The sequence below is a fragment of the Siphateles boraxobius genome, unplaced genomic scaffold, assembly GCF_051911475.1.
Source record: "Siphateles boraxobius isolate OS27281-9 unplaced genomic scaffold, OSU_SipBor_1 26, whole genome shotgun sequence".
Classification (NCBI taxonomy): Eukaryota; Metazoa; Chordata; class Actinopteri; order Cypriniformes; family Leuciscidae; genus Siphateles; species Siphateles boraxobius.
In genome coordinates, this window is record NW_027508876.1 from 27,187,386 (window position 1) to 27,201,565 (window position 14,180).

The following is a 14,180-nucleotide window of genomic DNA, read 5'->3' on the forward strand; positions in this document are numbered from 1 at the left end:
ATGCACAAAAATTTAGCAATATGATTTTTAGAGCATTTATGAATGTAAAAATACAATAATTGATTGTTTATGTTGACCCCATTAATCACTACTATCAATTATAACTTTAGAACTTTTTTAATTTGCTTTTAAAACTTTAAATCACATGTTGGAGTTAATGAATGCAGTAGAAGTATTGTTCATTTTAACTAGTTAACTAAAGAGACTAATGTAATGTTACATATAATTTCCTATAGATATATTGATGCTAATGGTGCCAACAGCCTGGAAAACGAACCATCTGAAAATCAGAGAGGAATAATGATGTTGAATATTTATTAAGAAAATGACAAACTGTACTATATTAAAAGGGATTTAGAACATAGGCAGTCTACAAATGAGTCATGAAATAATTACATTTCAACATCCCTGAGAAAATGAGTGACATTTGTGCTGGTTTTTGCAGGGTTTCTTGCATTTCTCCCATGCCGCCTAACAAGGGGCTATTCTTTATGCATTCTCCTGATATCTCTTCATCTGAGATCTCTTCATCCTCCTGACCAAATCGACTTCTCAGGTCATTTCCCCTCAGCATTAATGACCAATGTGTCTGCCGCAGACCAGTGGAAATGATTGGAAGAACACTGGCAGAACAAAACACCGCCTGCTCATCCTCGTTCAAAGGCAAGTCACTTTGAAGGCTCTTGTTTTACAGCTCGACTCTTCTGTTTAAGCTGGAGCCCGCGATCTAGATTCTGTCGGCTGTGAAGACATTCATTTTCAAGACAAAATATTTATATTTCCTCTGATAAAACATTTTCAGCATGCAAAGCAAATTAATAAAAAATTATAGGAATAGTTCACTCAAAATGTAAATTCTTTATTCTGTTCTTTAGAATATACTGAAGTCACAGCATGAAATAGGCATTTCTTTTATGTTCCACAGAGGAAAAAGCAATAATGAAAAAAAGGGCAAAAAATTATATATACTTACAATGTGCATTGCCCATGGGTAGCATTCTTTTCTTTTGTCTCTGAGATTTTTTTCGCTTTCAACTCTGAAATGACGGAGGACAGTGAAGTCACTTTTCTCTTTAACCTTCTAATCGTGGCGTTCTTCAATTTCATTCGTTTCTTGCAGGCCTCAATCTTGCCCAGGACCATACACAAACTTCGCCTCAGCTTCCTTGCAGATTCGTTGCCTTGCCTTTCTGCCATTGTTCCGGCGTCATCTATGGAACTACAAGCTGTGTTTGAAGACCGAGAACGGTAGCAGTGATCATGTCTAACTGCAATGACACATATTTCAGTGGGGTAAATCACTGGCTTCACACTGGTTTCAGCCATGTCCTGATCCGAAGCATCTTCCTCATCTCCCACAAACTCATCTAAAATGACCTCCTCTTCAACAAACTGTCTCTTGGAATCCCTTTTGAGACTGTATGTATGAAATTCATGATTTACATAATTTTCCACATTCCTTCGCCTTCTATATAATTTGGTGCACCATGCCATCTTAAATGAGTCAGGGAAGAAAAATTTGGTGGGGACAGCCGTTTTCTTAAGGCACACTTGACCTTTATTGTTCTCGAAGAAACAGCTGTCTTCAAAGTGGTGTGAACATATGCGAGAAGATGGAGATGGCTTGAAATCGTCACGTCTGATGTTCACCATCCACCGCTGCAGTCGAGCTTTGTCACCTAATGGGAAACTGTAAAATTAATGGATAGCTGGATTAGAGAATGGAAGAGAGTCAAATATGATTTTAAAAGAATACGAGCTCAGATATAGTATTTGTTCAAAAGGAGCAGATAAAAGTCATATCATAAAAGTAGTATTCTTGGAATAAAAATAATAATAACATGTATTACAATAGAAAACTGATTGGAACTGGAAATGGGATTCATTTTTGATTAACTTATTTTACCATCAAAACACTTTTTATAAGATTTTAAGAACCTACTGAAATAATATTTCTCTTATTAACTTTTGCATTTGTGAGTTATTAAATTGGCTTATTTTATTTAAAAAAATAATAAACGTACACAAAATATTAACGTCTATTATTCATTACTAGACAAAGAATTCTTAACATTTGTACATATAAAGTGCACGCGATTGATCTAAAGACTAACACAGTTTTGACAATGTGACTGGACGGTTAAATTAGACTAAATAAATTAAATAACCAACCGACCGATGAAAACTTATACTGGACCTTGGTGAGGAACGATTAGTACAATTCAAAGCTGCACACGACATGTTTTAATGTCAAACAACACTAGCAACACATCATGATGACAACAACGCAACTTCTGTTTTTCCTTCAGCGGCGGCGCGCAAACGTAAGCAGCGAGTTACTGCCACCTACTGTTAGTATATATATGCTGTTTTATATACAGTGTATGGAGATATGTAATCTTCTCAACTTTAAATCTCGTTATGTTGGTGGGGTGGAATATATAACCTCGACATTTTCTGAGAATTTCTGGGAGATACAGAGTCATATAAGAGCGATATGTACTAAATGATGTTGCTGTACGTTTTGGATGGTTAAAACAAAAAGGCTGTTCGTGCATTTCATATTATTTGTATTTTATTTATATTATTATAATTGATGTGAAAATGTTCGACTATATTTATTAGTTATATATTCATATTAGATATATATTTATACTTTGTTTTGTTACGTTTTATAATTTTTATTATAATATAATATTTTAATTTTTTATGTATATTGTTTGCATAATGTAAATCATATTGTCATTGTAAATTAAATGAACAGGTTAATATGGTCCATGAAAGACAAACAAGCCTGACTCACTGTGTCATGTCATGTGACACTCGGTCACGTGATGGACAAATAAACTCAAACTCGGCTGAGAACAGCGGTATATCCTGTTCACAGCTTCTGGTTTTACGGTGATTTTTCCACTGACTTCGTGAAAATACGGTACGTTAAGCTCTTTATATTTAAGGCATCTTGTTTTTTAATAAATCAAGTCTTTGTTTAGGGTTTATTCCGGCCGAGCTCACGCGCTTCCGTTAGAAAAACAAAAAGAAACAACGTTAACGTTACATTGCAGCAGCAGTTTAGAATTATGCGTTTTTAATGACTGATTTAGTGTGTCTCAAAGACCAGTTTTACAATTTAAACCTATACTAACTGGTTAACTGATACAAATTGAAGCTTTGGTGGATATGCATTTGATAGTTTTCATAAACTAAAAATGAATATCGTCAATTAGTGTAGCAGTTTTTGTTAACCGATGCCACGAAGTGATTCGAAAGTGATGTAGCATATTTATTAAAGGGAAAGTTCACCCAAAAATGGGTTCATGTTGTTCCAAACCTGAACATGTTGTTTGCTGAACACAGAAGATATTTTGAAGAATACAGGTAACTTAACAGTTGATGGACCCCATTGACTTGGAAAAAAAAACAAGTACTATGGAGGTCAATGGGGCCCATCAACTGTTTGGTTACCTGTATTCTTCAAAATATCTTTTGTGTTCAGGAAAACTAGTTTGTTTGGAACAACTTGAGGGTAAGTAAATGATGACAGAATTTAATTTTTGGGAAAACTATTCCTTTAAGACAGTGATCATTTAATGTGATCAAGGGTCTGAGATGAGATTATCTGATAAAACAAAAAACAAACATAGGATAAGATAAACAAAAGTTTGCGAACACTTGGTTCTCGGTGTATTTGAAATCTGTAGTCGAGTAAGTAGCAGAGGAATATATTCATGTATCCTGCAATTGTAAAATGTATCATATATATATATATATATATATATATATATATATGTGTGTGTGTGTGAGAAATGCTGTTTTTATATGGGTCATACACCACAACGATTATAAACACTACAACTAAATTACTAAGGAATTGATCTCTTAAGCAAATTCAATTCCTGTTGAAACACCTGTGACAAACCCTGCATGAATGTTCATTTTTATTTATTGTGTTACAGCGCAAGAAAGTTGTTCATGGGTTTGCGTCTGAACATTTGAAGAGCATTAGTTTTGGGGGTCAGCACAGTCACACATACACAATGGTGAGTATTTTGTTGTAGTTTTCTTAATATTTCTTATATTGAGATGTAAAGCTCTTATCATCACTGCTACTATAAATAAAAGATGAAATCAAACTGAGCTTTTTCCATTTTGAAACCATATAGTCTTTTTCTGAATAAGTCTAAAATCCGCTGAAGCGATTTTACATCAACCAGACATGACCTGGTAATGTCATGAGACTGGCAGCAGTGTGTTTATCATCGTTGTATTGCTCACTAAATGGACACATTGGGAAATGCCTGTCTTTAAGAGACTTTTTTTCAAATGTTGTAATGTTTGTCGGTCAACTGACTTAAGACACTCAGACATGTGGAATGTTTTAACCAAAATGAGAAGAAAAAAAAATCGCTTTCCCCTAAGTTCATTCATCAATGATCCTTATGTATCAGAACTTTCATAATAAATATTGTGTGATAATAAAAACTGTTTTACAGTAAACACGGAATCAAATAATGTTCAGTTCATGGCCATTTCCTGTCTTTCAGGTGCGTTTGAGTGTCATAGCGTTGCTATGTGTGTGTCTGAACGTGTGTGTCGCTCTGATTTGTCCTGATGGAGGCATGTGTGAAGATGGAAACACCTGCTGTCAAACCCCATCGGGAGGATATGGCTGTTGTCCGCTACCCAACGTAAGAGAGGCTTTTAGTTAAATCTGTTTTGGGGAGTTACTCTACTGTTTAAAAGTTTGGGGGTTGGTAGGATTTAAAAAGTCCTGATTAAGTCCTGTAATGGCAAAGCTGAATTTTCAGCAGCCCACCCTCTAACGTATCCTACTGTTCAAAAGATTTGTTAATGTTTATGGAAAAAGTCTCGTATGTTCACCAAAGTTGCATTTGAGTAAAAACAATTTAAAATGTAAAATAACAGATTTGTATTGTAATATATTTAAAAATGTAATTTATTTCTGTGATCAAAGCTGAATTGTCAGCATTATTACCCCAGTCTTCAGTGTCACATGATCCTTCAGAAATCATTCTAATATGAAGATTTTATGCTCAAAAAACATTTCTGATTATTATCAATGATGTAAACGGTTATGCTGCTTCATATTTTTGTGGAAACTGTGATACTTTTTCTTTTCAGGATACTTTGATGACAAGAAAGTAGCATTTTTTAATAGAAACATTTTGTAACATTATAAATGTCTTAATGCATCACTGCTAAATGAAGTATATATATTTTTTAAAAGCAAAAATATTACTGAATCCAAACTTTTGAACAGTTTAATTTACACTACTTCTAAAGTGAATTTCTTTTCTTTCTGTTAGTGTTTAAGACATTGTTAATGATTTACTTTGTTCCCTTATTTAATGTGTGCTTTATTAAAAGGAAATTCAGCCAAAAAAAGAACATTGTCATCATGTTCTCACCCTTATGATGTTGCATTCTTGTGACTTTCTTTCTCAATACAAACGTTACTTTAAAACTTCTCTTTTTTATGTTCCACAGTAGATATAATTTTATTTCTTTAACTATTCCAACACCAGTTAACAATAAATACACATTATTTTCTAATGACTCTTGTTTGTATGTGTGTTTACAGGCAGAGTGTTGCTCCGATCACTTGCATTGCTGTTACCAGGGCACTCTGTGTGACTTGGAACACTCTAAGTGTGTGAATAAGACGCACGTTTTAAACTGGGTGGAAAGAGTCGCTACAAAGCAGGTAATGCACACACCTGCACATACACAAATTCAGATACGCCTTGAGTAAATACTCAGCATTGAAATGGATCTCTCTTTTTTATTTCTAGAAAGCAGTAGTTTGTCCAGATCAGGTGTCTGAGTGTCCCGATGAAACCACTTGCTGCCAGATGCCTGATGGGAGCTGGGGCTGCTGTCCTATGGAAAATGTATAGCACCTTGTTGAACATATTTCTATTCTGGAATGCGGTTACATGTATATGGTAATGTTTACATTTGTCTTTCTTTCCCCATCTGTGTGTTTAGGCCGTGTGCTGTGAAGATAAGCAACACTGCTGTCCTCAGGGAACCAAATGTGACCTTGAGCATTCAATGTGTGTGTCGCCCACCTATGGACCCTCTCCCTTCTGGAGGAAATTTGCTGCTTCTCGTAGGAAACCATCAGAGAAAAAAGAAGGTATGACAGAGGGAAATATGACAGTTTTACTTCATTTGTCATTTAATTGCATTCTGCTTTTACTGGTATTACGGTATGTCAGCCATTATACAGGAATTTAAGATTTACACCACTGTTCAAAAGTTTTGGGTTGATAATATTATTTTCAGTCTCTTATGCTCCCTTAAGGCTGCATTTATTTGATAACAATGCAGTAAACGCAGTAATATTGTGAAATCTATTCAATTTTTTTACATTTATTCCTGTGATCAAAGCTGAATTTTCAGCATCATTACTGGAGTCTTCAGTGTCACATGATCCTTCAGAAATCATTCTAATTTGCTGATTTTCTGCTTAAGAAACATTTATTATTATTTTAGTTTATGCTGCTGAATATATTTTGTGGAAACCATGATACAAATTTTCAGGATTATTTGAAGATAGAAAGTTAAACAAGAACAGCATTTATTTGAAATCTTTTGTAACATTATAAATGTCTTTACTGTGACTTTCGAAGAATTAATGCATCACTGCTAATTTACCTAATTCTTTAAAAAAAAAATCATACTGACCCCAAACTTTTGAACGTTGGTTTATATATTAGTCACTGTTATAATCGCATATGACATGACAAAATCCTTGCCAATATGACAGTTTTTTTGTATAAAAATGAAAAGCTGGGAATGTTTTAAGATAGTGCTTCTCAAATACATTTTCATATTTACAATAACAACAAAACATTAAGTATTGCTTTTTTTGCTGTCAGCAATGTTTGTTTTGAGGACAAATAGCTTTCATTTATTAATGCACTCAAAGTTCTTATTGCACATTATTGAGGACAAATAGCTTCCATGATTTTGCTTTCATGATTTATTAATGTACTGTCATTTAAAGTTCTTATTGCTCATCCACATTATATGTCTTGTTCACTGGGGCATAAAAAGGTATAAAAGTTATTTTAAGGAATTAGTAGAATATCCTTGCCAGTTTCACACCTGTTAATGAGTGTTTTTATATTGTATTCCTGTTATTGCAGTTGATCCGCCTGCAGACTTCAGTGATATCAGAGATGGTAAGACTAACTCTGGCACCTGCAGTTTTTTTTATATATACAAGCAGTATTTGATGTATTATTTATTTCTTTTCATTATTCATCAATTGTCTTTGTTGGAAATGACACCTTGGCTTCTGTGTTTGTTTATGTGGGCAGTGATCTGTCCAGATAGGATTTCTACATGTCCAGAGGATACAACGTGCTGTGAAACAGGGACCGGCAGCTACGGATGCTGCCCGATGCCAAAGGTGCTTCATGTTTGTCCTAATGTATAATTAAATGTATTTTATGGTTACCCTGTGGTTTGCATGTATTTTACTCAACGTAAGCTTGAATTAACAAATGTAATTGTGTTTTACTGTAGGCTGTGTGTTGTTCTGATCATTTGCACTGCTGCCCAGAGGGCACAACCTGTGACCTTGTCCATAGTATGTGTTTGTCAGCCAATGGCATCACGGAAATGGCCACTAAGATCCCAGCTGTCACTGCCCTGAAGCCTAGAGGTGAAATTTTATCTTTGTGCAATTAAAAGTTTTTCTGTTTGTAGCTGAACCCATTCTGGATTGGGAGTGTGGTGCAATGTAAAATGTTGCATCCTTGGACCAATATAGAATATGCATCAATCCATCTATTTATCGCTCTTTCTGTCTTCAGAGAAACTAGTACCCTGTAATGAAACAGTAGCGTGTGCTAGCGGAACCACCTGCTGTAAAACTGAAGAAAGCACCTGGGCCTGCTGTCCTTTACCAAAGGTATTCGGCACTACAGAAAGTTAAAGTGTGGAAACATTGGAGTGTGATTATGGCTTAGTAGTATCTTTTTAAAACCCAGCCCCTAACAAAAGTTTCTGAGATCGAAATTTTTATAACAAATAGTTTCAAGTAATGCGAAGGCAGTCTATTACCCCTTTTCCACCAAGGCAGAGCTGGTGCTGGTTCGGAGCCAGAGCCTAGTTTCAATTCGGTTCTTTGGTTTTCCACACGCAAAGCACCAGCTCCGAACCAGGAAAAGTGGTTCTTAAGTAGCACCAAATCATTGCTGGTCTAGAACAGAGCCAAGTAAGAACCACTTGCGTCAGGGGCTGGGGGCGGGGTTACCGTGACCAACAAGACGAATAGAAACTTGTGACCGCCATTTTTAAATAGCAGCTAGTCGAGCTAATAGCAGCTCGATTATAAATATCCGTCTATGTAAGTTACGGCGAGCTGCACAAACGCGTTGGACTCCGATTTTTTTGTAAACCCATGAGCATCCATAGTATTGCAACGTCCGTTATTGTTGATGGCTTGTTCGAGATGCATCGGAGCGGCGCGGACCGATCGGAGCTGCGGGAGTGTTTGGAGAACATACGACTCCTTGTGCTTTTAGATCGCTATCGCAGTGCTTTGATGTCATGCGGAGATCGATCTGCGAGAAGCCGATGCCTCTCGAACAAACCTGGCGTACTGTTTGGCGCTACCGCACTAGCGTTGCTGGGCAACATGAGACGTATACAGTGACGTAAGATCTGGCTCTGTTGTGGCTCTCTAGCCAGTGGAAAGGCAAATCGGTTCTTATTAAGCTCGTCAGTCGAACCCACTCTGAACCAGCTTTGGCTCTGGCTCTGAACCAGCACCCGGTTCTTGTTGGTGGAAAAGGGGTATCTGATGTCTTCTGACCTCCAGGCAGTGTGTTGTGAGGACCACGCCCACTGCTGTCCTGAAGACACGGTGTGTAACCTCACTGAGGACACCTGTGATGACCCTGCTGACCTTTCAGTGTCTGTTCCCTGGGTGACAAAGGTGCCTACCTTTACAATAGCTCCATCCAATCAGAAATGTGACGAGACCTCTTCGTGCCCGGATGATTCCACATGCTGCAAACTCCCAACTGGAAAATGGGGGTGCTGCCCATTGCCAGAAGTACTTTTCTCCTTTTCTAATTTTAAAATCTGAAGATTTTATATATATATATATATATATATATATATATATATATATATATATACGTGTGTGTGTGTAAATATGTATAACTCTACAAAATAATTAGAAGTAAAATCAATTAAAATATAAAATGTTATATGTGTTTGTTATACTTGTATTTTTTATGTATTATAATACACGTGTATATTATATAAAATGTATTTATTTTATTTATTTTAAAATAAATATAATGTTAAAATATAACTCCAATTAAAATAATAGATGATAAATAAAATGACAAACAAAATGACAAATAAATATAAATTAAAAGGAAAATAAATAAAAATATAACATGCATATATTTATTATTTAAATAAATAAATATTTATTCATTGTACATTTATTTATTTACCTAAACTTCTAGGCAGTGTGTTGTGAGGACCATCTCCACTGTTGTCCCCACGATACTGTGTGTAATCTGGCCGCCAGCACTTGTGATAGTGCCAACGATCAGGGTCTCCGTTTTTCTGTGCCTTTGGTGAAGAAGATTGATGCAGTGACCCTGCCATCGCCGAACCAAAACTGTGACGAGACATCGCTGTGTCCAACAGGGACGACCTGCTGTAGACTAACCTCAGGGGCATGGGCCTGCTGTCCTATGCCACAGGTAAACACACAGTAATAAGGGTTTAGGCCTAAAGCTCTAAAGCACAGGTGTGCACACATGCTGGCACTTGTAATGGTATATAATGCTGACTAGGTAGGCTGTTTACTGTTATGTTAATTATGACAGCATTGCATGCATCTTTAACAGAGAATGCAATTCCATTATGCATTAATACATTATGAATAAATGGACATATTTCATGTGTACACTGAATCTAAAGTAAAGTATAGATAAAATATTTACAATAAATTTACGATATTTTTTTAAATAAAATTATATTGCATAACATGCCAATTAATTAAATGTAATGCATATCAATCTTTTAACATTATATTTATTTGTAATAAATTTCACAGATTTAAACGTTAAATTGAAAGAAATATTTATGTTCTATTTTTTTATACTTATTTGAGAATTCTTACACCAAACTGTATTGGAATCAATTTTGAGTTGTATTACATTTCTGCCAATGTGGATCATTTAATTTTGTAGGCCGTGTGCTGTGCCGATCAGGAGCACTGCTGTCCACAGGGCTACAAGTGTGACTTAGCTCAAAAAACCTGTGTACAGTCTGGCCTTCCCAGCATGCCCTGGTTCAGGAAGGAGATTGCACTGAGTGTGAGCCGCCAGTCTGATGATAATACTCCAGAACTAGCAGATCCAGTGGACAGACACATGTGTGACGCTCACACCAGCTGTCCAAGAGACGACACCTGCTGCTTTATGGGCAATCTCGGCAAGTGGGGCTGCTGTCCACTTTCTAAGGTTAGATATGCTATATTAATCTATTCACTTATTCACCATTTAATACAATGTAAATGCCACATGTGAGCCTTAAATGACCATAAATGAGTCAACTCAGCTACAAATAGATAATTCACACATATAGTACACATATATTACAGTAGATAAAGTATGTTCAAATAGCTTAAAATGTATATTTTCATATGCAATAAATACATGCACATACATCTATACTGTGGCAGATTATTGATGATATAGAAGGATATGTGCCATTTTGGGTCAGTGTGGTCATTGTTCTCATAAAGACACTACATAAATAGACAATAGAATAGTTATTTATTTATTTTAGTTATTTAAAAAAAATGTTTGTTGTCATTTTATTTCATTTTAGTTATTTTATAGTTATTAGTAATTTTGATTTGTTTTTCATTGTTTATTTTTGTTGTATTTAATTTCTTCGCATTTATTTTGTATCTATATAATTTTTATATAGTTGTTAATTTATTTCGTGGTTTCATTTTAAATTTGAGTCATTGGTTATTAGTATTTTTTTTTCTTATTTAATTTTAGTTATTTAATTTCTTTAATATTTATTAGTAATTTTGTTTAGTTTGTGTTTATTTTACTTTGATTAAAATGCAAAATAAAATGTTTAATTTCAAGATAACTGCTGACAAACATGCAACATAATGAAGCATACTACCATTAGAATTTTTTATTGTTGCCTATTTTGTACTTTTTTTCATACAAACCAATTGCATTCCATATAATACTCCATTATGAATGTAGTGAAGGAATCAATTCTCACACTATATCATCTCCTCTTTTTAAGGTGGTGTGTTGTAAGGATGGAGATCACTGTTGCCCTAGCGGCTACACGTGTAATGAGAAGAAAACGTCCTGCATTAAAGCCCTACATGAGATCCCCTGGTACACAAAACAAGAGGCCAGGGTCACAAAGGGGTCTGAGGTGTTTCTTGGACACAGAGATGTGAAGTGCGATTCAACGACGAAATGTGCGTCTGGTTCTACCTGTTGTAAATTATCCACAGGGCAGTGGGGATGTTGTCCTCTTGTCAAGGTAAGTCTTTTTGGCCCGGTTTACACCTGGTATTAAGATGAGTTTTGCTCTATCCGATCACAAGTGGACGACCACTTCCAGAGGTAGTCGAAAACCTATTCGACCGGATTGCTTTCGTAGTGTGAACGCTCATGCGGTCGAATGTGTTTGACAATTTTTGACTGCTTTCATAGTGTAAACGCTCATGCGTCGAATGTGTTTAAACACCCAAGTTTGGTTTTACAAACACTGTTCTCTCATCATTCCTGATATCTAACACACACTCGCGGCGTTCGGCTAATCTTGTGGCTGTCGGAGCAGAAACTAAAGCTGATGATCTCTCATGTTTTTCCGTCATGTGTAAATTGCATGATCTTATTTCATCCATTAGATCGAAAGATCTGAAAAAACACATACATTTATCAACCCATAGACCCTCCCCTTGAAGAAATCAGGACAGAAGTGGTTAAAAGTGGACAAAATAGACTGATTAAACACAGGTGTCTTAATACCAGGTGTAAACGGTCTTTCTAGTATCCCTGCATATGTCATGCAAAAGTTACAGGGTTAAATAGCTTTACATGTTTATTACAATAATTGACTTTATGGATTAAAATGCCTTTATTCTATTAGTTATATGTGTGTTTTTGAGACCTTTAGCAAGTTTATTTTTACACTTACAATGCTGTAAGTGTTTTTGAGGATTTTTTTCCATCTGACTTTGAATTTAGTTTGAGTGCTCTGAGCACCACAGGGTTTGTTTTCATGTGTTTTGTAATCATTTGATGTTCTTTATGCAGGTGTGTTTGTGCTCTTCACTGATTGGGTGTATTGTGTCTCTGCAGGCTGTGTGCTGTCAGGACCATGAGCACTGCTGCCCACAGGGCTACACCTGCGACCTCGAATTTGGAACCTGCGTTAAAGCTACCAACGTGCGCAGTGTTCCTCTGACACGCTCACAAACACACACCGACGCACATTTAGAAGAGGAGGTGGTGTTGTGTGACGAATCAACGCGCTGCTCAAAGACACAGACCTGCTGTAGACTATCAGACTCCACATGGGCTTGCTGTCCATATAAAGAGGTATGAAGTCCAACAATTGTTTGTCTTTGATGTCTGATATTATTAGTGCTGCTTGCTAAAGGAAGCATCACTATCACTGTTACTTTAATATATTTTTGTTCATTTTGTTTACTGAAATAAATGTTTATTTATCAATTAACTGTTTTTATTTGTATTTTATTCAATGATTTTTTTATTTTATGTTTACTGAAATTTCATTTATTTATTGTTATTTGTTAATTTTGCATTTATTTGTTTATTTATTTTGTTTGACAATTATTTGTTTATTTCCACCTTTATTTATTTGGTTATTAATTTTATTTTTTTACTGAGATTTGTTCATTTGTTTTATTAATGTATTTATTGATTAAAAATATATTTTTTTTATTGTTTACTGCAATTTGTTTATTATTATTTTTTATTTAATTATTTTTGTCTTTACTTAACCTAATTTGGTAAAGACAAAAATAATGAATTGACCATAAACAATAAAAAAATTTATATATAAATATTAAAACTCAAAAAATGAAGGAAATAAATTACATAAAATAAATTAACTAATTTCTGTAAACACAATAAATAATAATAACCAAATTAATAAATACAATTTAATTATGTATTGTTTATCAAAATTAATATATGTTTATTTTATTTTTTTATTGGTTAATTTAAAAAAAATATTTAGTTATTTATATTGTGGGGGTGGTTGAGGAGAGATTCCTTGATATGATTGCAAAGCGCTTTGGGTGTACAGTAGTACATATGAGAGTGTTATATAAATGCCTTTTTTGCATGTATTTGTTGTTTTTGTTTATTTGTTTGTTTGAAATATATTTGTTTTTATTCATATTTTATTCATTTGGTTATTTTTGTGTTTACTGAAATTTGCATGCATAAAGTAAAATCAGTACTACTGATATAGCTATCTTCACTAAAGTATGCAAACAATTAACAGATGTTTCTCTCTCTTTTTGTAGGCAGTGTGCTGTAAAGACATGAAGCACTGTTGCCCAATGGGATACAAATGTGACTCGGAAGTGCAAAGTTGCTCTAAATCATCCACAGCCACGTGGTGGGATAATTCATTTTAAGTGAAAAAAAAAACACACAAAATGACACTGACACACACACACACACACACACAACACAGTACATGTTGCATAAAGCATTGCTTTCTAAGATGCCCTCTTTAGACAAGGGACTACGCATCATGTTTTTTCTTTAATATTTAGTTTTTACCAGAATACAAACATACCAAGTCTTATGATTAAGCAAGATACACAGAGACTTTTTAGTCTTTGATTTAAAGAAATTTGTTAAGGGAAACTGACAACAAAACCAATGCACATTTTCAATGTTATTTCACTTTTAAGCCTCAAGTTCTACATGTTTCCCAGTTTCTTAAGATTTAAGAATGGCTATAGAAGGGATTTTACAAGACGTTAGAAATAATTAATGGCATATAAGCCAAATAAATGATAACTGAAGTCAATTGTGTGCGTTGTTTGAGGATCTTGATTTCATGCAATTTAAATTGTATTGCTGATTACC

At 34.8% G+C, this 14,180-nt stretch overlaps 2 protein-coding genes across 7 annotated transcripts; one reads left to right on the forward strand and one right to left on the reverse strand.

The window, feature by feature from the left end:
• Positions 1-298: 298 nt before the first annotated feature.
• LOC143752218 (uncharacterized) lies at positions 299-2,304 on the reverse strand. Of its 2 annotated transcripts, none has more exons than XM_077245350.1 (3): positions 2,198-2,304; positions 974-1,690; positions 299-741 (listed from the first exon to the last, which is right to left on the reverse strand). In XM_077245350.1, the coding sequence occupies exons 1-3, from the start codon at positions 2,239-2,241 to the stop codon at positions 669-671; spliced, it is 834 nt and encodes a 277-aa protein (XP_077101465.1). In that variant the 5' UTR covers positions 2,242-2,304; the 3' UTR covers positions 299-668. The 2 variants fall into 2 exon arrangements, with proteins under 2 accessions (XP_077101465.1, XP_077101464.1); XM_077245349.1 differs by having other exon boundaries at positions 2,177-2,304.
• On the forward strand, positions 2,219-14,121 carry grnb (granulin b). 5 transcript variants are annotated; one of them, XM_077245297.1, is made up of 16 exons: positions 2,221-2,324; positions 3,957-4,040; positions 4,545-4,688; positions 5,603-5,725; positions 5,814-5,912; positions 6,010-6,160; positions 7,176-7,211; positions 7,350-7,441; positions 7,558-7,696; positions 7,848-7,945; positions 8,858-9,094; positions 9,519-9,761; positions 10,254-10,526; positions 11,338-11,586; positions 12,411-12,650; positions 13,607-14,121. In XM_077245297.1, the coding sequence occupies exons 1-16, from the start codon at positions 2,274-2,276 to the stop codon at positions 13,718-13,720; spliced, it is 2,373 nt and encodes a 790-aa protein (XP_077101412.1). In that variant the 5' UTR covers positions 2,221-2,273; the 3' UTR covers positions 13,721-14,121. The 5 variants fall into 5 exon arrangements, with proteins under 5 accessions (XP_077101415.1, XP_077101412.1, XP_077101416.1 ...); XM_077245298.1 differs by lacking the exon at positions 2,221-2,324 and adding an exon at positions 2,806-2,932; XM_077245299.1 differs by lacking the exon at positions 2,221-2,324 and adding an exon at positions 3,057-3,705.
• The last annotated feature ends 59 nt before the right edge of the window (positions 14,122-14,180 follow it).